General features: G+C 44.8%; 1 protein-coding gene across 3 annotated transcripts; it reads left to right on the plus strand.

Moving 5' to 3' along the window:
• Positions 1-949: 949 nt before the first annotated feature.
• On the plus strand, positions 950-27813 carry wwc3 (WWC family member 3). 3 transcript variants are annotated; one of them, XM_086115697.1, is made up of 21 exons: positions 950-1637; positions 11967-12076; positions 12721-12924; positions 13462-13538; positions 14695-14774; positions 17943-18072; positions 18408-18572; positions 18646-18707; positions 19246-19563; positions 19832-19921; positions 20765-21291; positions 22671-22791; positions 23100-23201; positions 23706-23792; positions 24365-24560; positions 24645-24815; positions 25356-25493; positions 25593-25760; positions 25982-26320; positions 26407-26534; positions 27197-27813. In XM_086115697.1, exons 1-21 carry the CDS (start codon positions 1486-1488, stop codon positions 27267-27269), a joined length of 3438 nt encoding a protein of 1145 aa, XP_085971823.1. In that variant the 5' UTR covers positions 950-1485; the 3' UTR covers positions 27270-27813. The 3 variants fall into 3 exon arrangements, with proteins under 3 accessions (XP_085971823.1, XP_085971824.1, XP_085971825.1); XM_086115698.1 differs by having other exon boundaries at positions 23106-23201; XM_086115699.1 differs by having other exon boundaries at positions 952-1637; positions 23121-23201.
• Positions 27814-27977: the final 164 nt, after the last annotated feature.

Here is a 27977-nt window from a genome sequence, read left to right on the forward strand (position 1 = left end):
GATGAGTGTATAATTGTTCCTATCGCGGTGTCTCAATTATTAACACGATTTATTTTTAATAAACACAAGTTAGTGAATTATATCAACATATGAAGCACTATCCATCCATCCATTTTCTGATGGATCTCATCTTCACAATGGCCGCGGGTGTGCTGAAGCCTATCCCAGCTGCCTTCGAGCAGTAGGCGGGGAACCACCTGAACTGGTTGCCAGCCAATCGCTGAAAAAAACAATACAGACAAACATGGAAAACAAGAACAATACCTCAACATTACTCGCAAATGTATACAAATAAGGAAGGGGGGGGGGGGGGCTATGCTTCTGTTCATATGGTGTAATGTTTAACTCCAACCAACAGATGACAGCAGTGGCTATTTTTGAGAGGCTCCAAGAAGTCTCGCATTCAAAAAGCCGTATTGAGGAAGCGGTGTGACGGCAAATGATTTAAAATAGTTTTTTAATGTGTTTTACAGATTAAATAAACCAAAAAATGAGATAATTGCCACTCACCAAAAACCAAAATGGAAAAGTCAACTCCGATTTCAAGCTTGATTGAGTAGATATTCTCACTGCAGATCACCGTGTTCGACCGGAAGTTTATTGCGATCACTTAACGCGACGAGATCATATCATCGCTCAACTGTATTTTCACCAAGGTTATAATAGTTAACAAAAAATGGTTAGCCTAACCATAAACCGCAAAAAACCCCAACGAAAAATTAATACTAAAAAGCAAAAAAAAAAAAAAAACTCAAACAAAGCATTTTTTTCTAAAAGAACGCGAAGGGTGGATGACATCATTTTACTCGGTGTTAGGTGCAATACACACATTTTGCCTTAGGTGCCGCCAATGTATAACAACAATTTCAAGCCCTCACAGTTTGTACTGGAGGGAAAACTTGTTTGTTTGGGGGAAACTATTTGCCCGAGTTGGGATTAATCTTCCTTTAAAAGGTCGAAACGGTCAACAAAAATGACAATTTAAGTGAATTACCTGAGTTTAACGTCACGAATCAAAAGCTTTTAGTGGAAATCATAAAACATGAAGACAAAGTCGAGTGACCGACTTTTCAATAAATAAATAAATAATGTTTTCCCTTTTTTTTCGAAGTGAGGCTTTTTTAAAGTGGACACGGAGGAGGCAGACAAGAGGAGGGGATTGGACAGAAGGGCCAAGTTCGCCTCGCTCGTCCGTTCATTTATGCAAATCCACCCCGGGCCCGAATAAGGACACGGAGGAATGAAACATGGTGGCGGAGGGAGCAGGCCAACATGGAGGCGAGAGCACCGTGAGAGCGTCACCACCGCCGCCTCCTTCTTTGTAAACCGAAAACTTTGCTCACTTCTACCGTTGGGGCGCGATGCGGTGAAGAGGAACGACTGGTTGGCCGGCGTGGGGAGAGAGTGAAAGCAAACGACGACAACGAAGGAAGGAAAGAAGCAACGGGGCTGGAGCCCTCCGCTCAGCAGCGGCGGCCAGCCGCGATGCCGTGGCCGGGCGGAGGCGGCGGCAAGCGGCGAGAGAGCTCCGAGCTACCGCTGCCCACCGGATGGGAGGAAGCCCGAGACTACGACGGAAGAGTGTTCTTCATCGACCACAACACCCGGCAAACTTCGTGGATAGACCCCAGAGATAGGTAAGAGACGTGAAAGCGTCATTTCACACATTTTATTTGAAAGGAATAAGTGACAGAATGATGCTTTGGGGGATTTTTTGGGGGGTTGTTGCTTTTTTTTCCAACGGACAGGAGTTGACGTTGATTAAAACCCCATCACCAGTCACCCTAAATACTGCTCACCCCACTGCCTGTCTTGACTTCCTACAAGTGACATTTTACATGTTTTAAATAGTGATCTCCATTCGTTTAAACGCACTCCCATCGTGTGTGTATGTGTGTGTGTGTATGTGTGTGTATGCGCGCGCGTGTATGACTTCCAATGACCTGCAGCATTCCAGCGTCTCTCGCCTCACGCTATTGTTATCCCCTTTTCTATGTGCTTTATTTCCAATACATCCTTTCCAGTCCAACCAAATACGTGTTCTGACTACCACTTTTGTAAGTGTGTATGCGCGTGCGTGTGCGCGCGCGCGTGTTGGCGTGAAAACTCCATCTCCCAGAAATCCAGGCGAAACTATGCCAGGAATGTTGCTAAAGTTGGGCCGCTGGGAAAAGCCGTGGGGAGGATGCGCGCCTCCACCGGGGACTGGGAATTCACCGAGCACTCACTTTTGAGGGATTGATCGGGAATTTTAAACCGGGTAATTTAAAAGGAGGAATATTATGCTTTCTTACCCACAATTTAAAACATTTCCCAGTTGTCTTAAAAACACTTCTTGCGCAGGAATACCCATTGGATCAAGGGGTATAACAATATTTGTATCCTATGTCTGAGCCTGTGTTGGGGCGGGGGTGGTTCTGTTTCCCTCTGTTGCCGGGTGAATGAAGAATACAGATTTTGTTGAGGTCAGAATCTAAAAAAAAGTGGAGTTTGCATCTTCTTCCATGCTTGGACTGCATGTTATTGCAGTTGAAGACTTGAAATTGTCCCTAGGTGTGAATATGAGTGGGAATGAAAAATCATCCCCCAAATCATGTTCAGTCTCTAATTTTAATACGCTCCAAAGTCATTCATTTAATATTCTCTCAGTGAATAAAATGTTATCGAAACTTGGCCCGCGACATTGCCAACCTCAGTCTGTGATCACATCAACCTCCGACCCGCCCTTATTACTTGACAAAGGCAAACGACTGTGGGTACATCGTCTTCCCAAAATCTTTCTCAAAGGTCTTGACATGAGCGATGAACGAAAAAAAAAAGATGAGCGGACGAGACAGTTTGAGGTGGAAATAAATTTGTATTGTAAGTAACCATTGTGGCTGAGCAGCTTCTTTTGCACTCGGTCAGAATAGTTGTGTGCCAGTCCCATGATTGACGGGTCCGCACTCCAGGGTGTGCGTCCAACCTCTTAGACCAAGTCAGTTAGGATCGACTCCAGCTGCCTCCCGTGACCCTAAACAGGATAAGCGCTGTAGAAAATGGACGGATGGCGAAAATTCCAAACATTCTTTTGGTGCCCGCCTGCAGTTAGTGCCGCTTGACACTATCCGATCAGAAGTGTGTATTGACATTGGGGTGACTTGACTTACAAGTTTAGCTCACTCCAAGACAAAGATCAAAGCTCAATTGATGTGTGTTGCAAATTCATTCACCGCATTGAAATGAAATAAAGTGTTGTTCATCTGTTCGAGCCCCCCCCCCCCCCCAAAACCCACCATCTTTTTGGGGTGTGTTTTTAGTAAAGCAAGCCGTGTAACTTTTCGTGGGACGTTAACTTACAAGTTTAATATTGTTCTGTGACCATGCTTGTAATGCAAATGAATTGAAGCGCTGTTAACTTGTTCCAGCCTCTCTCAAAATTTTGTCTGTTCTCGAAAAAGGAAAATACTGTAGCACTCTATCATTTTGTACTTTTTAAAAACACCGCACAAAAAACAGAATTGAATACATATAGTATATGGAGACGGTCAAAATTCCTCTGCAAACGACAGTAATAATGTTCTTTGCAGATGATAAAGAATACATTTGCCCTTTGTCTAGGCATGGGCTGATATTAGATTCCGATGGCATGTTGACGACGAGCAGAAATATTGCGTTCTTAAAGTTACAGTTCTAAAATAACCTTTTTGAAAATATTTGAGGAAATAAAAATGTAATTTCTTTGGATGGAATATTTAGTCCAGAAGAAATGTATACCATATTGAGTTGACCTTGATTTTTCTTTTTAAACGAAGAAAGACAGGGATCCGCCCATGAATACCCGTGAGTGCTGTGATATCGTCGGTCTACATATGTTGCTTCACCGTTTGCGTTCAAGCATATGTTGCTTCAAGGGTTATAACACCACAACATGGATGTTATTCGGGAGCCCATCTACGACTTTTTCCATTGTTTCTTAGCCTAGAGCTAAACAGGCCTATGTGATTGTGTTTGAGAATGTGTAATTCTCTTTGTTTGACGTTTAGTTTGACAGTAAACCTCCACAGGGAGTGGCATGAAACAACTTGAAGCCACTTTTTTTGATGAATTGTTCACTCTCTGCCAAACTGTCGCTTGTTGTGGACCGATGGCCGTTATCTCGAAAATCAACCAAGGCGGATTAGCAGACTGCATTCAAATGGCAACAAACCAGCATCAACTATGTGGGGGAAAAATAATACGAGTCGGAAAGGACAGAGGGATTGGTCTCCTGATGAGTGCAAGGCTGGGAGTCTGCTGACTGGCCCGCTGGCTAAAAACACAAGAGCCATTGAAGGCCAAGCATAATTGTCAATGGCCGCCGTGATTCGTGTTGTGGCGCGCTACACGTCGGCCTGCCTCGGGTCGACGTTTCGTCGCTCGCTCGCTGGCTTGCTGGCTGGCTGGCTGGCTGGATGTGTGCGTGAGCTCACAGCATGTCGCCAAAAATTGCATTAAGGCGCGAAAAAGCGATTCCTCCCAAACACAGACGGGATTCCTCAGTGTGTTTACCTTCTCGGGGTTCCGTGTGAGGCCAGACCAATTGAGACCACTTCAAAACAGATTCCTCAAATAAATATACTCTTAAGCATGTTCCAATTCTTGTATTCTTCTCATTTTCGTTTAAATGTTTGCGGATATACATAAATAATAAGAATCAATCAGGTAAATATTTCCAAAAATAAAATGTAATGATTGAGGATTTTCATCAATATAAATAAAGAAAATCATGAGACATATACTGGTAATGAAAATTTATTTTGAAATATTCAACGATTTTTAAAAAGAAATTTAATAAAAATACACATGTATTTTGTTTTAGGATTTTTATGACTAAAAAGAAATACATGAAATGTGACACAATAAAAATTAGCTGTCCCATAAAAATGTACAAATATTTGTCTTTTTGGATTTAAAAAAAAAGCCTCATAAAAGGAACCCATTTATTTGCAAGCTCACTCTGTTCACGTTTTCCTTTTGGCTTTTTGTCTCACTGGATTGTCCTGTGCAAAATGTATTTTCATGAAAAATGGTCTTGTCTCAAAGGACATTCGGGGTCTCGGTTCGCTCGGGTGATGCCGCCGTCGCCTCGCGCCGCCGCCCGGGGCTTTTTTGTGCCACTGGAATGAGCGTCATGCTCGGCATGTCTAACGCGAACAGCCCAGGGGCTGCGCTTTGCTCACGGTCTCAGTCAAAGCGTCAGAAACGGGCGTAGGGGGGGAGTGGCCTGTGGGGGGCGGGGGGGGGGGTGTTCCCACGTGTCCATGGGCCGTCCCGGCAGGCCTCCTCGATTAGCTGTGTTATGCAACCCAACGCCCGGCAAAGGCAGGCCATTATGCTGGGGCACAAAGCACACCAAATTCAATTATTCTGGAAAGGGTGAGCTGTGTTCGCAGGCGCCCAGAGGTTATTCACATGCACTGAACCCCGCTTTTATTTTGCTTCCCACAGTGTTTTCATTATGTGTTTAGAGGGGGCGTCACCAACACGCGTTGAGCGGCGTATCATTTGGCCCGTGAGCTTTATTTATTTATTTATTTATTTTGAATCAGCTGACTAAAGTACAGTGGTACCTTGAACTGCGCGACCCTTGTGAGGATAAGCGGATCACAAAAAAGGATGGATGGATGGGTACCTTGGCTGTTGAGAGCCCTAAATCACAATTTTGTTGTTGTTTTTTATTTTTCATTTGTGTTACGAGCCACAATTTGCCTTTCAAGCAAGTTGTCTGATGTGCCGCATGGAGCATGAGTTTAGTTACTAACTGTATTGAAGTAAAAGTATAAATGGATAGACATATATACATACATACTTTCAAACCCTTTTTGTGACGCGGCAAATTAATCAAACACGCAAATAGAAATTGGAAACATTTGCAATGAACTGCTGTAGCCCACAACTCACAGCCAGCCTCTCACACGCGGACTAGCCCGTCACGCGGTTGCTTTGTCTTTTTTGGTTATGAGCAAGTCCCGGCCACAAAAAAAAAAAAAAAGGCAGCAGCTGCCGATGCACTTTGCATTCTTTATCGAACACGACTAATAGCCAAACGCAAATAGAAAATGGATCACTCACAGGGAGCATGAAGCAGGCGTGGTTGTTTTAAAATGAATTGGGAGCGGGTGGGGATGGGGGGGCGGGGGGGCGGAGAACCGTACTCACTGATATACATTCAGGCATTTATTCAAAGGGACAAACAGCCAAAGACACAAATGCTAAATGCAAACACTCACAAGGAGCATGGGACAGACATTAGTCCAGTCAGTGTCATAAAGTTAAATGGGTGGGGGGGGCCATGCTCACTGCTGCACATTCAGCCGTTTATTGAACGGGACAAACTGTCAAAATAGGAAATGAAAATACGTTCACGCGCAGACAGGTTGGCTGACCGAACCCGACTCAGGCTGCTGAAATCACACTCGCTGAAATTCACACAAGTCTGAAATGGATTCATGACATTTCAATTCATGGGGAAAACAAATTTGACTAAAGTGGAGTTACATGTTTGTCCTGTGAACAAATGAAACGTATAACTCAACGCCACCGCAGTGTTTTTATTTCCCCCATAAACGGATTGAGCAGTCAAGCGGTGACAGAGGCCCGAGTGTCGGTCCGCGCCGTGGTCCGTGAACGGGCTCCGCTCAGAAGAATGCAACCTAAACAGGACATGCCAAAGTCGGCCAGCTGTCAGGGCCTCCATTGTTTCCACATTGGTGCACAATTCTTATTGAAAAGCTGAATAATGTCGTGACCGCGACACTTTTTCTCTGCTCTGCATCTCGGGCAGTCAACCTGATTCCAATTCTGTCGATCCAATGGTTTTTCTTTGTTTGAAGAGCTATGCAATATAACTAGACTCACACACACACGGATAAATTTGTATTTGTGCATTTTCTGCCCTGCTAATTCTAAATAATTGGAAAAGAGTCCCAATTTTAAAAAAAAGATGGCAATTTAAATGTGATTGTTTTTTTTGTTTTTTTTTTAATCTGATTCATCAATTACTCTGTTGGTTAATTGATTATTCAAATAATCCTAATTTGCAGACCTAGTATACAGTACAATGCGGCATCAAAATTTACTGGAAATCGCGGCCCTACCGTGGCGTCTAATTCAAGTTCAAATCAACTTTATTGTCAGATGTGCTACATGTGCAACATACAGCACAGACGAAATGTCATTCCTCTCAACCACAGGAGAGAGAGGAGCCGCTGCGGGTGCCCGCGCCGCCATCAAAAGGACAGTTAACATAAAATGACAAAATAATACAAGAAAACATAAGGCAGACAGTCGTGCAATTTGACTCTTTATGAAAATGATGTACTTCTTTCACTGGGCCCCTTTGCACTTTTTTTGTTTTGGGGGTTTTTATTTCATCGCAGTCGTGATTACAATGCTACGCTAGTTAGCGGGAGCGCTACAACCAAGTGACTGACCCGGCAGCTTTTCGCCATACTTCCCCCCCCGACACTCTCCTACCCAAATAAGAGCAGTGACACTTTTATTCCCACCACATACAGCCCCCCCAACCCCCATGCCTTATCCCCTCCCTCACGTCCGTCCAGACGCTAACTCTACTTTTAGGAGGCCTATTTCCATCGGATTCAACACATAAAAGCACAAGCAGATTCCGTCTGGATCTCAGCTGCTTTTTAAGCCGCGCTCTGAAATCCTGCACCAGCACCGCCTCAGATGGGGGGCCTGAGCGTGAGTGACATTTCTCTTAAAGTTGTTTTCAAGTTTCCTTTTTAAACACACAATGGAATTTGGAGGCCGGCACCACTTGTGGCCTTTTTGGAGGACCTCCGTGGAGGAGCTCAAGGGGAGCAGTGCTACTTCCGGCTGGCTCATTAGTATCAAAATTTGGGGGGAAATGTTGATTTCCATTTGGGAATGAGATTTCTTGGAAAACAAAAACCGAAGAGATTTGGCATGTTTGAGAGTTCCTGGACTTCAGTTTCACATGCCTGTCATCTGTCTAAAGCGCCAGTGCCGTCTCCGGGCAAAAGGCAGTTGGCGTGGGATGGAAATATCCTCCGGGACGGATTATTCTTGAATTAGCAAATGTCTTTTGACAACTAAATATATTTTTCGGGGAAGGTGCGAGAGTGTTGTTCCACAGCTGGACATGCTTGTCAGTCTGCCTCAGCTAATTTCAGAAAACTCTTATTCGGCACGCCAATGTGTAGAATGTGGACACGGAATGCTACACACACATAACATTCTAAACTACAGCTGGATCGTTAATGAAAGACTAAAACAGTTGGCGTATATTAAAATACAATAATACAATTATATTAAAACTTGTTTGGCTTCAGTATATATATTGTATATCTTTTTTTTGTTTGTTTATTTTTAACGTTGTAGTATATGCTATTGTTGTCCAACCAAAGGCTATCTTTTAAATTTCGACATTTGTATTTATTACATTGTTGTCATTGTTGAAAATATATAAAATGATTTTTTAAAATTCAATTATTGCATTTTCTGGAGGTTTATTTTTATCAGTAATTCAAGTAATTAAAATATAAATATAATATATATATATATATATATGGGCGGCCCGGTAGTCCAGTGGTTAGCACGTCGGCTTCACAGTGCAGAGGTACCGGGTTCGATTCCAGCTCCGGCCTCCCTGTGTGGAGTTTGCATGTTCTCCCCGGGCCTGCGTGGGTTTTCTCCGGGTACTCCGGTTTCCTCCCACATTCCAAAAACATGCATGGCAGGCTGATTGGACGCTCTAAATTGTCCCTAGGTGTGAGTGTGGGCGTGGATGGTTGTTCGTCTCTGTGTGCCCTGCGATTGGCTGGCAACTGATTCAGGGTGTCCCCCGCCTACTGCCCGAAGACGGCTGGGATAGGCTCCAGCACCCCCGCGACCCTAGTGAGGATCAAGCGGTTCGGAAAATGGATGGATGGATGGATGGATATATATATATATATATAATATTGTTGTTTTTTGTTTATAACTGTTATTTTGATTAAAAAAATCATTCATATCCGTCTCTAGTTTTAAATTTTTACCGTCATGTTTTGTCCTATGATTTAATTGGCTGGATAAAAAATATATGGTTGTTACATTTTTATATTTTTATTATTCATTATTTCTTCAATATTTGCTCACTTTATTTTAAATGTTTACCGTTATATTTATTATATTTACTTATTGCATTATTTATAAAAAATATATTTATTTGTCTGCTTGTATTCTTCAACAAAGTCTTATGTTTTTACTTTGCGTCTATTATTTTAGGACCCATTTATTTGTCAAAATTTGGTTCTGACTATCTGCAGTATAGTATATACATTAACCCTCATCTATGATGTCTATATGACGTCTATAAGGTAACTGTGTCACTATGACAAGTCTTTCTGCTGCGTCTAGAAGTGTGTGTGTGTGTGTGTGTGTGTGTGTGTGTGTTTGCGAGGCAGAAGTGACCACGCTGTCACAAGACCGCCGAACAAAGCAAACATTCACATGTGGCGCGATTAGAATCTGCGAGCGGACATGTCCCCCCCCACAAGACGGTGACGTTGAACAACAATAACTAGAGAATGCAATTTCTGTGGCGATTGCATGAGAGCTTGAAATGCTGAGGAATTCTTTCACTTGTCGAAATGAAGAGTGAGCGGTGCGCTTTGGAGTATCATTTTGGCATTTTTTGGGTGGGGGGGTTTGTTTGTTTGTTTGTTTGCATTAAAATGGAGGAAATGGGCAATGGGTTGGCAATCAGTTTCCAAGATGTTCTGAAATGAGCTTGGAGTTGGGATAGTTTGAATATCTGTCAAGAACTGCGGGAGGAGGAGCTAAACGTCTCCAAAATGTCTTCATTTGGGAATTTGACTGTCAAGTGTGGAATTGTGAGAATGTGCGGGTTCGAGGAAAATCCTTCCCAGGATGGTCTGAACCAGCTGAACAGTTTCAACTTGGAATGAGAAAGATGGGCAGGTTTTTTTGTTGTTGTTGTTCTTGCATGTCTTAACCCAGGGGTGTCAAACTCATTTGACATTGTGGGCCACATACGGCCTCGGTAGATGTCAAGTGGGCCGGACCATTAAAATTATAACATACTCTGTTATATATAACCAAAATATCATGTATTTCCTTTGCTGGCAAAAGCTTGTCGCTTGTCGGGACATACAAGTTCAGCTGCCTTCATCGTGCATCGTTTAACAAAGTCACCGTCAGAATACGGCTTTGATGCTAATGCTATTTCGCTAGCAATTAGGGAGCTGGCTTTTACTGCTGTGTTGGGTCTGTCTCGGTGACAGACTGAGACTGACTCTGATCAAAACAATGTTGTCTTCTACTCTGATCAAAACAGTGTTCCCCCTAGTGGATGATCCATGAATTGCAGCCTATTAAAATATTCATTCCGTGTCTTTTATGTATTATTTCACTTTTAAAGTATCCTACGGGCCTGGTCGAACCTCCTTGGCGGCGCCGTTCCGGCCCGCGGGCCGTATGTTTGACACCACTGTCTTAACCCTTTCAGGGACAGCGGTCACCGCGGTGGACAGCTGATCATGTTATCAGGTTACAGGGTGCATGAAAGGGTTAATCGTGGGAATGTTTTTTGGTTTATTTATTTTTTTCGGGGCCTGACAAATTCAGGCAAAAGTGGAAATGTGCAAAATAGTCGCCCGTCTGTCCTGATTGAAGAGAATTTGACGTTGGCATGATTTGAATCAATTGAGAAATGTGTGAGCGGGAGAAAAAAAATACACACTTATTATAATTCTTATAAAAATACTGGTGTCATAATAAAGTTGACGTGTGGATATACCGAACAACACAAATGGCCAGACTGTCACAAGCCGCCATAATTGAACCGCTTTTCTTTCTCCTCCTACATCCCTGATTTTGTGTGTGCGTGCGTGTGTGTGTGCGCAGACATGACTTGAGTGTGTTTACCTTTGGCAAACACTTGAAATGAGGTGTTTGTCGTCGTCAGCGTGTGTGCGCTTTCACCTGTCAATCACGTGGCTGACGCGATGAATTCGCACCTTGTCGTTTCCTGGTGTTGAAGTCATTTTTGGAACTTTTCGGTAAACACGGGGAGAAAAAAAACTACGAACGAGTTTAGTTGCCTCGGTTCAACCTTTGCAGATTAGAATGATTTGGGTGACTGTGAATCGTCACAGAAAATGACCAATTTTATCAAGCACATCGGTCAATTTAATTGGTAATGCCACAGTTAAGCAATTATGCCATGAGGCTAATGATCCCAATAGCGAGTATCTGCAAATAATTCTACCCCGTACAAAGGTTTATAATTGCCTATAGGTGCTGTAAAAAGAAAAAAAAATCACTCTTTGAATACTCATAGGTGCAGAGTACCGATACCTCTCGTACTTCAAATATTTGTCAACAAAGACCTTTTGTTCTGACTCAGGTGATGATTCGCCAACGTGTCAAACTGCCGCAGTATATGGCCAACTACTCCCGAGAAGGACTCAGATTTATTTATTTTTTGTTCCTCAAGTATCACTGACTGGTATCGAAACCCTGCGAGAGTACAGATACCATAAATTAATATGGCTGGTATCAGTCCAATACTGATTCCAGGTATTGGTCTCTCCCCCCCCCCCCCCCCCGCCCAAAAAAAAAAGACATTAAATGCAAATGCATTGAACCTAAAAGTGAACGACAACTATCTGTACTTTAATAATCCGCAAGTGAAATTCCTAAACTTACTTCAACATAGATGCTTGACATCAAGATGCTGTAAGATGGTGGCAAAGCACTACCTTTATTCATGTGGATTTGCAAATGCCAAACTGAAAACACACAGCGAGTGCGCTAAGTCTGTGACAGTGCTGGAGTGTCGATCTGAAATTACGTGTACCACATTTTAAAAAAATTGTATAAAAATAGGAGTGTGAACAGCTGACATGTATCAATCAATCGATCGATTCGTTTCAATGCTGCTCCGCTCTGATGTTCAGGATCACCAAGCCGCTGACCTTTGCCGACTGCGTCGGAGATGAGCTGCCCCTGGGCTGGGAGGAGGTCTACGACCAGCAAGTCGGGGTTTACTACATCGACCACATCAACAGTGAGTACCCGACGCCGGTCGGCACGCGTCGCTCCACTTCCTGTCCTCTTCACCGAGCAGTACAGTGAACCACGTTAATCGCCGGCGATCGTTCTAGACAATATAGAAACAAATTCTACTTCGATCAAAGTCATTTTATGTTTTTGGCACTGTTAATTTGAAATAATGTCCTTTTTTGGAATAAAGGGAAGGAAATTTAATCCTGATTCACTCACTGAAAATGATACCAACACTTATGATATACCAATAGGACTTATGATACAAAGAATTTCAATTACCATATTGATGGCTCGTTCTGAGCCAGACCATTCTAGCTTTCTGACACATGCCATGCTTCACCAATGTGTCAAACGGCCACAGTGTAGCAACAACCGCTCAATGAGAGATGTTTTTTGCCGTAAGTATCATTGGCTGGTACCGGCATACTTTACAATGACCCGGTATCGGCCCAAAACGATACCTTGTATCGGTACTTGCCCATCCCTACTAACAGAAATGACAACCCTTCAAACAACTGCTCCTTTAAGGACCACCGAGCAGCAACACATGCAAACGGAGCATACAGTGAGACTCACCGGTATCTTCTCTTCCTTTGTGGTATTACTGATGAGTGTACTCGACGGATCCTCTGTGCCGCCCCTCAGAGACCACGCAAATCGAGAACCCGCGCACCCAATGGCGCCAGGAGCAGGAGCGCATGTTGAAGGAGTACCTGGTGGTGGCGCAGGAGGCCCTCCGAGCCAAGAAGGAAATGTACCTGGTCAAGCAGCAGCGACTGGAGCTGGCCCAGCGCGAAATGTTGCTCTTCCACGAGCTCTCCGAGGACAGCCGCTCCGTCGCAAGCTGCGGTAAGACGCCAGCGTGGTCCAACAACCCCCTCCGTTGCATGTCGGCGCCTTTTAGAAAGAACGGCAAAATGACGGCTTTTGCAGACGTTAAAACTTCTGTTACTACCTCTGGAGGTGAAAAATTGCCGGGTCACAGAAACATGACACAAAAAGGTGGAAAAATGCAGTGTGAAAGGGGCTTCGTTGACTTACTGGGTCGAATTTGTCTCCCTCATTCCGTGTCAGTGACTTTCATATAAAACAGTGACATGAAAAAAAAAGGTGAAAATGCCAATTTTACAGGCACTATGAAAGGAGCTTCTGAGACTACCTCTGAAGGCGGACAATTGTCAGATTTACTTTGTACCAGCATTCCATATCGGTGCCATTTATACAATTCTTTTCACGCCAAGTTGCCTGGCAAGAGTACAGCCTTATTTTTTTGGCGTATTCCTGTTACATCTTCACCTCAGATTCCGCACCCGCCAACAAGCCGCCACTCACTGCGCCTCTGACCCCCCCCCCCCCCACCCCCCACTCACCTTTGTGTGTTCACAGCGCTCTCCGGCTCGTCCTCAGGCGCGAAATATGACCCTGACCAAATCAAAGTGGAAGTGGCTTGCAGGCGAGAGCGGGTGAGTCATTATCATGGGAGAACAATGGCCTGCCGTCAGGGCAGAGGGGGGGTGGAGGGATTGCCGGGCAGCCGGGGTGTTGCCCCGACAGGATACTGTGGCTCGGGGCCCGGCGGGCCTCTTGAGAATGAGGATGAGCTCACCTTCAGAGGGTCAGAGAGAGGCTAGTCAGATCATATTTTGGATTCTATACGACTCTAATGTCGCATATTTGCACCAGATTTAATGTTCTGTACAACTCTAACGGAGCATGTTAGCGCGACGTTTCATATAATATAATCTACAACTTCAATTGACCATATATTTACTTCAAGGTTAATGCACAAATGTACAAGTGTGCCGCATTTCATATTCTATACAACTCCAGTGTACATTATTTAAACCTTAACATGCTATATAACTCCAGTTTATATTTAAAATGGAATTGGATGGGCTATACAACTCAAATGCACTCATATTTAAGGGCCGGTAATGTTCCATATTTGCAGCATTTTTATGCTTCCATGCAATTCTAATGACCATATTTCATTATAGTTAACATCCTGAAATATGTAATATATCATATTTACTTCATATTTAATTGTTTGTACACAATTTGTTTGTTTTGCATATTATTTAGCATGCAAATCTCAAAATATGTCTCCAGTCTCCAGTGTACCATACATCATATTTAATGTTGTATGCAACATTTTGAGGTACGTCTTTCCCGGGGAATGACAGCTGGTACGCATGATGCCGGCGTCATGCGGATTGACGAAAGGAAAAAAAAAAACGTTCCATCGAATAACGAAATGACACGGACGGCGATCACGTTGACATGCGGCACCATCAAAAGCGTTCCTCCGCTTTTTCTCTTCTTGTATTTATATTTATTTAATTCCATTTAATCATATGAGGTTTGGGGGTATTTTTATTTATTTACCGTAGTATAATTAAAGTGTGTGTTTATGTGTGTGTTATTTATTTTTACATTGATGTTTTTTATTTTAATTTACATATTAATTTTTTTTTAGAGAATGGTCTCTTACTTTATTGAAAAAATGGTGTGCGGCCAGTGGCTGGGATATTGATGACTATGCACTTTGATGCGAGAGGAAGCCTAACGTTCGACCCCCCCATCCCAACCCCACCCGTCCTTGTCTTGTGGGCATTGCAGCTTTCCCGACTGAAGCATGAGCTGGCCCAGGTGAGGCAGGAGCTGCAGTACAAGGAAATGGGCGTGGAGACACTGCAGGAGTGAGTGTGACCGCCACCCTTCCTCGTCAACACCCTTCTTCCCCACCACCCTTTCCCCTTCACTCTCTCCCGCTCTATTTCGGACTCATTATATACAGAGCTTCCTGCATTTTGAAGCATGTAAATCAGTTGTGTTTAGAAAGCCTGCTTGGGTCAAGCAAGGAGAGTGTACAGCACATTTTTGGGTGGTGCCGAAGCATCCTTAAAGTAAATCCAAGCACCCACAAAATTGTATTTATTTATTTTTAATAAGCCGGTAAAGAGTTAGAACCATACGGCACTTGGTAGAAACGTAATAAGTTTATTAACAAAAGTATAGCATTCACCCTTTTTGCTCAAAAATGGTTTGAACCACTCAATATCTCCCCCCCTTTTCTCAACTGAGTTAGTGCGCAGTCTTCCGGTCGAAGTAGTTTGTGTGAGTCGCGCTGCCTTACATAAAGAGAGACTTTGTGGCAATTTTTTCATTTCTATTACTCAATATCAACATATTGTTATCATTATAGTCCTAACGTTTGCTGCATTTGAAGAGAAGGTCCTCATTCACCTGCAATTGCTTCCTAGCTCGGAAATGTTACAAGTTTTAGCTGTCACATCAAAGCTCAGCAATCAGCTAGCTAGCGGCTAACGCAAATAGCTACGGTAGTAGTCACTGCTGCCAACGTACCAGATCAACGGCCATATCGTTAGCCTAATAAAAGAGGTTCCTTAGTCACAATGTAACATTTTCAGAAAATAGTATGTATGTTTTGTTTTGGTTTTTTTTTTTTTTGTTAATTTGAATTGAAGCATCCCTTCTGTTGAAACAACAAACGGTTAGCGTCGGCATAATCACGTCAATATCGCTGTGCACATATGTTGTCTCTATCCGGAGGTTCTGCTTACTTCAGACACTTTTTTTTTAATTGATTTTGTGAGCGTAAGTTAAAAATGAACATCGGTTGTTTTTTTTCTGTATTGGCGCAATGCGTCATGGGTATTTGATTTGACTACTTCTCAAGAGGCACTGTGGGATGCATACTCTATAGACGGGTTCACTTCTACTCACTGTACTTTAGAACAGCTCTTCAAAATGGCCAACTCACTACATAGCACACTAATAGATTTCGAATACAGTTGCTGTCTTTTTTTGTCTTGGGAACATTTATGAGAGAAAGTTTACAGCTCCGCCTCCCACAGGATAGGGAAAGAAAAACTACTTTTAGGAACTGCAAACGAAGGGTCCCTGGAAAAGGGAGTTGTGGAAGGGGAGGTTTTTTTGTTTTTTTTTTGATGGGGGGGGTCTCCACCTCAGGAAGAGGATGCACCAGTGCAGGGAGCCAAAGAGAGGAAGTGGAGGGTGGGTGGTGGGTGTGGGGGTCCGCACAGTTTGAAAAACAGTGCAGTTGAGATATCTGCGAGCAAATTCCTCAGCACTTCCTGACTCGCTTATCTGCCAGATGTACACAACTGCACACGTTCCCAGAATAACCTGCAAAGATTGTGCGCAGCATGGAAATGCAACACTGACACACACACACACACAAGTGTGTGTAAGAGTGTGTACATGCAGTGTGTGCTGTGTGTGTGGCGGGTGGGGGCCACCTCAGGCTGTTGTGGGCAATATGCCGTCCACACTGTGTCGCATCAGATCAAACACACACTTTTCACTCACTGGCCAACACAATTGCGCCTTTTATCTGCCTCTGCACACCAGAGAATTAGCTTGGGGCTTTTGGAAAACAAATGGAAATAACGTACATTGTTCACCCGCTGTATTGTGCTGCATCAGAACGCAAAGACCCCCCTGCCCCCCTCCGTGTAAAATATGTTTTGGGATTTATTATTCCGACTTTATTCGTAATTTTATATGGTATTTTAATTTCTACTTTATTCTCATGAAATTGCAATTTAATTTTTGTAATATATTTATATTTGTAAAATAACAAAATCATTTCAAATGAATGATGTAAGATTTGTTTTATTTTTTTAATAAAAGAAAATACATGTATGTTCTAGTAAAAAAAATAACAGTCTTTTAAAATAGTTTTTTTCTTATTTTTCAAAACTCAATGTTACCCATTTATTCTTGTTTTTATTTTATTTTATCCTTATGAAACTATACATTTTTCCTAGTATAATTGTGCCTTTACTCTTGTAAAATATTTTTATTTTAATCGTCTAAAATGGGCTCTCTTTTTTTTTTTGGAGCAAAATTGACATTGGTCATAATTACACCTAATATGACATTTTTGGATTATGACTTCTTACAACTCTAGTCGTCTGATTCCCCCCTCCCTTTTTTTTCCTTTTCAGTATGTTCCTCCCCCCCTCCTTGTAAGCATGTAAACTCCACAGCCTTGCTAGAGTGTGTGAGTGTGTGTGCGTGCGTGTGTCGGGGGGGGGGGGGGGGGGGTTAATTTGGGGTCCGAACAAAGCAGGTCTTGTTGCCTGGTGGCTGGCTGAACACTACCTGCTGTTGAAGGGCTGTGAAGGAATCGGGCTGCGGTGAGCGCGGCGGCCACGTGCCAGGCCCGGCGACAGGGGGAAGGAGGGCGACCCCCCCCCCCCTTCACCCTCCAATCGCCACCCACTCCCCATCCTCCCTTGCCACCACGCTGTAGAACATAAGCCGATTCAGGGCCCCAGCGGCATATTCGTTCTGTTTTGTTTTTTGGGTTTTTTTGTAGTTCAATGATGAAAAGACACTTTGAAGCACAGTGCGCCCGTGTGTGTGTGTGCGTGCGCATATATCCGTGTGGTGGGTTGACCGAGTAGACACTGGATACGCAGTGAGGAAACCTTTGAAAGGAGAACTTGAAAAGCAGCATGAACAATAGGAGGTCCACGTTAGCGCCGCAAAACTCATCTCGCTGTTAAATCGGAAAGCATTCCCACCTTCTTGTCATGAGGTTTGTCCTCAATATTCTTAACGGAAATGTAGATTTGATCTTTTAATATAGTTTCCACATTTTCTTTGGTCACATTACAACTTTATTCTTGTAAAATTTACGAATTTCCCCCTCAAACATGAGGGGGGGATGGGACATGGGACATAGTTTTTTTTTTTAATCCCTGAAAAATTAACAGTTTTTCGGATCCATCTCATTTCTGATAGTTCATGTGGATCCGACTCTTGATTCACGTGACCGTGTGTAATTGAAAGCGGCCGTTTTTGTCCTGGTTCAGGATCGACCGTAAGATGTCGTGCAGTCAGACCAACTACAAACTGGACGAGGCCCAGGCCATCTTCAACGAGTTGCGCAGCATCAAGAAGGCCATCAGCGCGGGCGAGAAGGAGAGGCAGGACCTCATCCAGGTGGGATTCATTCACTGCTCGACTCCTTTCCAGACGTGTGAGTCAGCCGCCGCGTCCCGCTCATGCTGCCAGACGAGCTCGGGCAAGAAAAAGAAAAAAACGCAACAAATGACAAAGCCTGTGATTCATTGGGGAAAAATCATTTTGTTTATTTGCAGCTACTTTGGACCTCTATTAGCTTCTCCATGACTCGATTAAGGATGATGTCACTTCATTTACGCATCTCAAATTCATCTCCACATCTCTTGATGAATGAAGCAACAGCTTTTAAGTACCCGAGGTAGAAAAGCGTGACAGCCCGTTTAGCATCAAGAGCAATATTTTTCATGTTGCAGAGCCTGGCCAAGCTGACGGTGAACTTCCAGAGCAGTTTGTGCGCGGGTGACGCGGCCGGCGAAGTGGTCAACAGCAGCGGAGGGGGAGTGGCCACGGGAGCCGGCGAGCAGCATCAGCAGCAGTACTGCGACGCCGGCTGCCAGACGGACATGATGACGGGAGAGGTCGCGCATTATCTCCTCATCCTCACGTGAGTCGCGGCTGTGAGGCCTTGACTGACGGCCATCTTGTCTGCAGGACTCCTCCCACATGGTGGACAAGGTCAAAGTCAACTGGCAGTACGAGGAGGCAAAGAAGAAGTAAGTGTGTTTGCGGCATGTTTTTATATTCCCCCCCCCCAAAAAAAAATTGTTTGTGTGTCTGTGTGTATATATATATATATATATATATATATCGAGAGAGAGAGAGAGAATGCTAACATTTGAATGTAAAAAAGTATGTTGATAATTTATTACATATTTTACTATTTATATTAGATTTTTTAAAATAGATTTTGTTGACTATATAATGTATTTTTTTTTTCAATTTACTTTAATTCCATTTTGACATTTAATATTATTTTTGCAGTTTTTATTCTTTTTTTTTTATTATTTTGTTGTGTTTTATAATCAGTTTCTCTAAGATGCCTTTTTTTTATAGGTATATGTTTGAGTAGAATGGAAACTATTGACATCATAATTCCCAAATTCCAAAGACACAAATATATCATTTTGAGCATTTTTTTTTCAAACTTTTTTTGCATGGTTGTTTCTATTTTAATGTAATGTTACCCCATGTATTGTGATGTATTTATTCTTGTTGAAAGTTTGTTTCCTATTTCATGACTGTGGCAACCAGGGTGCAGAGTATCCAGCACCAGCTGGCCCAGCTGGACAGCGAGAGCTGGTCGGGCCGAGCCGAGGCCGACCGGGACCGAGATTTCATGCAGCTCTTGCGCGAGAAGGAAGCTCTGCTACACGACATCATCATGATCAGCAAGCAGCACAAGAAGGCTCACGGCCCCGATCCGGGTCCCGATCCCGATCAGAGTCCCGGTCCTGATCCTAACCCCAATCCCGGTCCTGACACGCTCCGGCATCTGGAGGAGGAACGCTGCCGTTTGGAGGAGGAAGTGCAGCGGGCGCACAGCTCACAGAGTCAGGGAGCCAATCAGAGGTCGGCATCGTCCAACCCCGTACTCCACACTCCTCACAACAACAAAAGAAAAATATATCACTCTTTCTACCTCGTAATTCTTTTACTGCCACTACTGTGACTTTTACTTCGACTACCTCTTGAATGAGTTTGGTAGAAGAGCAGACGGGTCTGTGATGAAGTCTCACCGCCTACTATTACTCCGACAATGACTACGAGTGTGACGCCGACTTCGACTACCAACTCGGGCATGTGTACTGACGTGTCATTGCTCGACGTTTGCCTCCAGGCTCCTGCAGCAGGAGAAGAGGAACGCGTTACTACGACAACTGGAGGAGGCCACGCGCATCACCACCTACCTTCACTCTCAGCTCAAGAGGTGCGTCGTCATGCAAAGAGCTTTCCGCATTTATTCCACATCCCTCGTATCTAACTTAGGGTTGTCATTCTACTCGTACGGCAAGTGAGAATAGACAGTATGCTAGTACGAGACCGTGAGCCGGATATCAAGGATATTGAATAAATGCTTTCCATAGAGCATGACGTAACTTGCGCATGCGGGTGGCAGAAGACAAACGCACATTCGCACGTGATGTCGGCATGACTTTGACAGCTGCTCGTCCCGATAGTCCTGCGCCGATGGACTGAATCTTGATGGAAGCATTTTTGTCTCAATTGCCACCCAGAAGTACTCGTGCCGTCATTGTATCGGAAATCTAATCCGTGATGTCGTGTGCCCGATGGTATAGACCAGGGGTGTCAAACTCATTTCGCATTGTGGGCCACATACGGACTCGGTAGATGTCAAGTGGGCCGAACCATTAACATTATACCATACTGTGCTATGAATCACCAAAATATCATCTCTTTCTTTTGTTTTGGTCTCAAGAAGCATTGATTGGCGCTTTCATATCATTTGCTGCGTTGGGTCTATCTCGGTGACAATGCTTTTTTCTTCCCCGATCAAAACAATGTTGTCTTCTACTGTGATCAAAACAGTGCGCCCCTAGCGGATAATCCACGAATTGCACTTTCTTTAAAATATTCATTCTGTGTCTTTAATGCATATTTTTTTCACTTTTAAATGATCCCGCGGGCTGGATCGAACCTCCTTGGGGGACGGTTCCGGCCCGCTGGCCGTATGTTTGACACCACTGGTATAGACGCTATCGCGTCCCCACTTGACTTCATCCCGTCTTCAACTTCCTGTTTCTGCGTCCAGCTTGTCCGCCAGCTCCCTGACGGTGTCGTCCAGCAGCAGCCGCGGCTCTCTGGCATCCAGCCGCGGCTCGCTGGCATCCAGCCGCGGTTCCCTCAGCTCCATCAGCTTCAGCGACATCTACGGCGTGCCGCAGTACGAGCGCCACGACGAGCCGACGGACCCCCACCTGCGCTTCGTGCTGTCCGCGGAGGCCACCTCCAGGGACGCCTACACGCCCGAGCCGTCCGCTCCCAGCAAGGCCAAGCGCGCTCACGACACGCCGCAGTCGCTGGCCTCGCTGTCGTCGCGCTCATCGCTCTCCTCGCTGTCGCCGCCGAGTTCGCCCATGGACACGCCCTACCACTCGACGTCTCAGGACAGCCCCCTTTCGCAGATGACCGAGGAGTACATGGAGCAGGCGGGACGCGGGCTGCTGGAGGGTCTGCGCGCCCAGTCGCAGCAGGAGGCGGTCGCCCTGGTTGCCGCGCACGCTGCCGACGCAAAGAACCACAGAGATGGAGGCTCTCAGGGGGCTTTCAACTCATCTGGTAAGACAATTAAATCAACCATCCATCCAAGAATTCACCCTCCGTCGCGAGGGTTACTTTTCAGACCACTGTCATAAGTGCAATCCCTGATGTAGAATGTCCAATTTATATCCCCTCAAGGCGAGGTTTTTATGGAATTTGCAGCACATGTGTTTTTTAGGTCTTTAAACGCACTTTTAAAGTAATACAAACACATTTTCAGAGAGCACAAGAGCATTGGATAACACAAATAATAGTCGACGTGTACCAATGCCTCTGTGGACAATCATCCGATGTAACATAAACCTGCAACCATCGCTTTCTGTAGGTGTAAAAAGCAGGATCACGAAGGATGACGTTCAATAATTTTCAACCCAAATAGTGTAGTGAAGTGTAACCCTGTAGTGAAATATATATTTTTTCTTGTCCTTTCAAATTTACACCATCTCAGAATAACTGTGCTGCCATCTAGTGCTGAACAGTGGGAATGCATCCAACATTGACGAGCAATAGATGAAAATATCCATCCATCCATTTTCCGAACCGCTTGATCCTCACTAGGGTCGCGGGGGGTGCTGGAGCCTATCCCAGCCATCGCCGGGCAGTAGGCGGGGGACACCCTGAATCAGTTGCCAGCCAATCGCAGGGCACACAGAGACGAACAACCATCCACGCCCACACTCACACCTAGGGACAATTTAGAGCGTCCAATCAGCCTGCCATGCATGTTTTTGGAATGTGGGAGGAAATCGGAGCACCCGGAGAAAACCCACGCAGGCCCGGGGAGAACATGCAAACTCCACACAGGGAGGCCTGAGCTGGAATCGAACCCGGAACCTCTGCACTGTGAAGCCGACGTGCTAACCACTGGACTACCGGGCCGCCAGATGAAAATACGATAATTACAAAAAAAACCCCAAAAATCTGGCAAATAGTGAGACCTGGAACCTGTGATCGAGGGGGGGGAGGGGGTTAATATACTGCTCATTAGTTGATATTGGGTCATATGACCTGTCCTAGGAATAAGGCTGGCACTGACCCAATACCGGTACCTGGTATCAGTGCTTGCGCATCCTGAATTGTCATTATTTCCATTTGCACATTCGCCCACACCACATGAAAAACATCTGCCTGCCCATTCACTTACTGTATACAAATAATGTGACTCATCAGTCCATTCACACCCAATTTCAAAGCCCTCCGTCCCTCCATTCCCAAAGTGCAAAACGTGAGTCTCTGCAATCACACCCACGAGGAAAAAAAGAAACATTCCACTTTCCAGTCACATGTACATGTTAACGTATGTTGTGTCCGTGCGTTATGTCAACATTTGTCCACTCGCGTACACAGGTCAACAAGGGTCTGTGCATTCACACACACACATCAACTGTCATGCGCAGGGGTGACTCTGCGCGGCAACAGCGGCAGCAGAAGCAGCAGGAGGACCAGGAGGGTCTCGGCTGGCATCTCCGAGGACGCTCTGGCCACAGACAGTGGCGTCTTCGAGGCCTGGGGCAGGAGGTGAGTGAAGGGGGGGGGGGGGAAGAACTCAAGAGAAAAAAAAATCTTTGTTCTATACTAGTACAAAAACATGATATTCTGATTATTATTGCATTTGTAGAAAAAGGCTTGAACCCACCTTTTTTTCTCTTTCTGTCTTTTATTTCTTGTTGTCTTTCATGGAGGTTGAGAAAAGTAACAATGCAAAGTGGAAAGTACAGATGTTTTCAAATAAAGAGCGTCAAAGTCTAGTTGTCAGAAAAATAAACACTCAAAGTACAGATACCCCCCCAAAAAAAAAAAAATCTACTCAAGTACAACATTTGTAGCTATAGTGTGCTTTCTTCCAGGGCGGAGGAGCCTGAGGAGATGTCCTACCTGAAGGAGCAGACGTCAGCCAGCGAGCCAACGCAGATCCAGCTGGGACTCCTGTGAGTTTCCTTCTGGAGTGGAAAAAATGGAACGGTTCAAGATGGTGTAATACCCCTCACATGTGGGCGAGGAGAGTGGACGGAGGTCACCGATGAATTTTTTTTTTAATTAAGCATGTGTTCTTTACCCTCTGCAATGAATGAATATAACTAAGGCCAACTAGCTTACTGAAAAATTGTGACCTTACCTTCACATATATCTGCATTGGACTGCTGCCATGTGGCCAAGGCGCACATAATGAAACGCCGCGAGTAACTGTCACCCACCCCAAATTTGTTCATAACTGTAGTGTATTTGCCAAGCATCACTGATGTCTAAAGGAAGTCACTTCAATACATTTCTGTGACACCAACATGCCACTAGATGGTGGCAGCCCGACACTCTTCATCGCCACGGCCTGAGCCCGCGCGTCACCGTTTCTTACTCTGTAGTCCAATCAGACGCATTGTGATTGTCATTTTTCATCTTTCGCCTTCCCATTCTCCTCATTGCCTCCGATCCAGGTGGGAGTCCACCTCCCAGTCCTTGCGTCTTCATCTGCTCCAGCTCAAGAATCTGAGCAGGTCTGTCCTGAGGGACGGATACAAAATGTGAGTCCTGTCACTTTGTCTTTTTGAAAGTCATTTTTTTTTCCCCCTCATATGAGAGAAGTATGTGTGTGTGTTGCACGATTATAATATATATATTTTTTGGGATGAGGGGGGTCATTTTGACTTTTTGGGTGTTTTTTTCTATTCAGTTAGCTTTGTTTAGTTTTTAGAGCAAGTTCCTTTATTTTTATGAGCTTTTTTTAAAAAATTGCTTCATTTGACTTTAGTTTTCTGAATTTTAGTACTAGTCTTGGTTCTACTTTTTAATAAATGGAGTGTTTGTCGAGTGCAAGGTTCCCAAAAAGGTCACTGAGTATTGTGCACTGAAAAAAACTGCAGCTCTCAAACTGACGGCTGTACTGCAACACCCAAATGAACCCCCGAAATCTCACTTATGAAATGAATTGACAAAGGCGGAAACCGAGGAAAATTCCAATTTGTTTATAAATATTTTCTAAAGCATCTTTGCCTTCATTTTATGACATCAATTAAAATATTTTGCTTCCGATTTAAGTTCCAATTCTATTTTGTTAGTTTCTGCCAACTGGCCAAACCTTGGTGTGTGTTGGCAGCTTTGTGAAGGTGCACCTGATTGCGCCGGACGCGGGCCGGGCCTGCGCCTTCTACTGCTGCACGGCTCTGGAGCCGCAGACCCACTTGAGCTTCAACGAAGGCTTCCGCGTTCCCGTGCCCGCCAACGCCCTGGCCGGGTGCGCCCTGCAACTGTCCCTCTGCCTGCTTGGGCCGCAGGCTCAGGAGGAGCTCCTGGTAAGTCTGAGGGGGAGATGACGATAAAAAAGATGGTTCTCGGATCATTTTATAATCGTAAATCGTGTGTGTATTCGTGCGTAGGGCATAGCACGGGTGGGCCTGGCCGAGTGCGAAGAGAGTGCCGACATGATCTACCACTGGCTGAAGGTCCAAATGCTCGGCGGGGCGGAGCCTCCCAGACCCGAGCTGAGGGCTCAAGTCCAGCGGCGACATCACGATGGGCCCGAGGACGAGCACAGACCGAGAGCCCTGGTATGCACTACTTCATAATAGCCATCAACTTGCCATCGGGTATGGTCTATAGTAAGTAGTTAGTAAAAAGGGCATGATATATAGTAAGGCATTTATTAAAGAAACATGATATATAGTAAGGCTTTAAAAAAAAGTCTTGACGTACAGTAAGGCATTCATTGAAAAGGCATGATTCAAATAAGGTATTTAGTAAAAAGATTATGTACAGTAAGGCTTTCATCAAAGAACACATGATGCATATTAAGGTATTTATTTAAAAAAGGCATGGTGTATAGTAAGGCTTTAAAAAAAGTCTTGATGTACAGTAAGGCTTTTATTAAAGAAGACATGATGCATATTAAGGCTTTTTTTAGGACATGATGTATATATAGTAAGGCATTTATTCAAACAGACTATAGTAAGGCATGTAAAAGGAAAAGACACGTTTGGTCAAGAAGACGTGGTGTATAGTAAAGTCCACGATGTATCATAAGCCATGCTTTTGACGCTCAAGGAGCTCAAGTCTCATGAGAATTTCAACCGTGTCTCTCACCAACCCAGGAGAGCTCGTGCGGCCCGTTGTCAAGGACCGACGCCGACCCGGACCCGCTGCCGAGGCTGCAAGCTGAGTCGGCGGACGGCGGCTGCAGCAACAGCACGCCGTGCGAGCGGGCGCTGGCAAAGGCGGCCACGCTGAAGGTAAGGCTGCGCCGGAGTTTTTTTTTTTTTTTTTTTTTTTTCCAATACCGCTTGGCCGACAAATATCCGCGGCACGACGCGTTTGTGGCATCCCTGCAGGTGGAGAAGGCTACCATGACAGAGGGACACTTTGCAGAGGCGGTGCGAGTGCGGGGGAAAGAGAGGGGCGGGGCACGCTGGGGACACGCGGCGCCCTTCATGCGTGGCAGCACCATCGTGCGCTCGCAGACCTTCTCCCCCGGAGCTCGCAGTCAGTACGTCTGCAGGGTGAGTGCACCCCCCCCCCCCCCCCCCCCCACGTAAAATGGCGGCAAAGCTCTTAAAAGAAGAGAGAATCATGCATCTTCCATATACACCAAAATGAACCCCATGTTGCGTAAACAAAACATGCCTACGAGCACTTGATGCAAAAGTCATTCACCTCACCTTTCAGCGTTTAAAAAAAAAAAAAAGAAATAAAAATTGCCATGTGCTGTTATTGCAAACAGTTGTACCGCAGCGACAGCGACAGTTCCACCCTCCCAAAGAAATCGCCGTTTGTGCGAAACACGCTGGAGCGGCGGACGCTGCGCTACAAGCAGCAGTCGTACCGTTCCTCGCTGGCCGAGCAGCCCACGCGCACCTCCCTGGACCTGGAGCTGGACCTCCAGGCCTGCAGGACGCGCCAGAGGCAGCTGAGCGAGGAGCTGAGCACCCTCAGGGAGCTCAAGCTCCGTCTGGAGGAGCCGCCGCCGGCTCGCCGCCCCGCCAGCCAGGACGGAGAGCTGCCCCACTGGGCCCTGAGGGACGAGCGCTTCCGCTGCCTGCTGAGAGAGGCCCACAGACAGGTGAGCCGCGCCGCGCCGCGCGTCGCCCGGGAAGCGGCCTCGGCACTTTCGCTCACTTGCCGTGATCACGTCCAACGTGGTTGCAGGCCGGTCAGAGCGAGCAGGAGCAGCGTCAGGAGGAAGAAGTTGGGAGGAGGCTGAGGAAGGCGTCCAAAGAACTCCTGCACATGAGGGGGCAGAGCCACAAGGAACCGCTTCCCGTTCACACCTTTAGGTCGGTCCTCCTGGCGCCATTTTTTTTTTCTTTTTTGGCTTACCCGTGACGTATTCGGCCTGTGCTGTTATTCTGTCACCCTCAAATTTGTTGACAAAATATAGAAAAAGGAACACGTTGTCATTCTTTTGTGGAGGTGCTCCAAGCATTCTCTGCCCCGCAATCGATGGCCATCGTATCAAAACGTTAAACGTAACCAAGTTTAACGTGAAACTTGCCACGTGAAATACAACGCTTGATGGATCGCGCCCTGACGTAAAAATGATCACGTGAAACCGATCGTGTGAATGTGAAATTTAGCACATTGGAATCTGAAACTTATCACGTTAAATGCAACACTTGAAAAATGCGATGGAAAAAAAATGATAGCGTATAAACGTGATATGTTTCATGTTTTGGACGAAACTAATCACGTCCAAATATGACATTGGTCACATCGTAAGTTGTTGTTTTTTTTTTCGGGCAGCAATACTTACACGCTACTGAATGGCCATCACTTTGTTTACATAACATGCTAACTAAAAACTTTACATGTAATAAAAAAAATCAATAAAATATGCGACTAAATGCCTAAATTATCTGTTGTTGAGTCAGCAAAAATGGGCTGCGTTTGTTTGTCCTCTCCCAGCAGTAGTTGTGACACAAGTTGAATTTGTCCGCAGAGAGAAGATGGCTTTTTTCACCAGACCAAGGTTCAACATGCACGTACCTCCTTTGCCGGCTGACGACGTGTGACCTGCGCGCCCCCGCGTCACATGACATGAAGTATTTGTGCTATTTTCCACACGCGCGCACGCACTCACACACAAAGTCATGAAGCGTTTGTGTGTCATGAAGAAACTCTTATTCCTACAAGAGTGGTCTTCTGCTTGCCAGATGGGAACAAAAAGTTTAAAAAGAAACAAAAAAACACACACACACAAAAGCTACTTACTGTACTGTAACTTATTTTATAGTACTTTTTTCCTTGAAGGAAATTTGGAAGAAAAAAAATCATCAAACAAAACCTGCTTCCTGCTTTTTAAGTGTATTTTGTAGCTTTGGAACAAATAGCACTTAAGTGTTTGTACTTATCTTAAACGCAATGTATTTACATCCAGTGTCACTTTGTAATCCAGCTTTATTACAGATGGGGTTTTTTGTTATTAAAATTAATATTATTTCATGTACTTTTCAATATACAGATGAAACACTGTATTCAGATTTTTTTTTTTTCCAATGATGTTGTATGAGCATCTGCAGTGTTACCTCTTTTGTGAAAATAAAATTATTAAACCACTTTTTGGGCATGGCGTGTGAACAGTCGCGTGGCGAGTGACCCCATTTGGGTGGAAGGAGTGCAGATGGTGTTCATCGAAAAACCGCAAGCTCAGCACCGCCACGCCGTTGGCGGTTTTTCGAGAGAAAAGTGCGTTTGTTGAAATTAAGTACGAAACACAGGGT

The sequence above is a fragment of the Hippocampus guttulatus genome, chromosome 7 (assembly GCF_054856545.1).
Source record: "Hippocampus guttulatus isolate MCC_2025c chromosome 7, RoL_Hgut_1.0, whole genome shotgun sequence".
Classification (NCBI taxonomy): domain Eukaryota; kingdom Metazoa; phylum Chordata; class Actinopteri; order Syngnathiformes; family Syngnathidae; genus Hippocampus; species Hippocampus guttulatus.

What these genes read in the sequence shown, in the direction of transcription:
- wwc3 (XM_086115697.1), top strand. Translation starts at nt 1,486, where the DNA reads ATGCCGTGGCCGGGCGGAGGCGGCGGCAAGCGGCGAGAGAGCTCCGAG. An exon ending in CTACATCGACCACATCAACA is followed by an intron (nt 12,077 to 12,720) that starts GTGAGTACCCGA and finishes GCCGCCCCTCAG; the next exon opens with AGACCACGCAAATCGAGAAC. An exon ending in CAAAGGCGGCCACGCTGAAG is followed by an intron (nt 25,494 to 25,592) that starts GTAAGGCTGCGC and finishes GCATCCCTGCAG; the next exon opens with GTGGAGAAGGCTACCATGAC.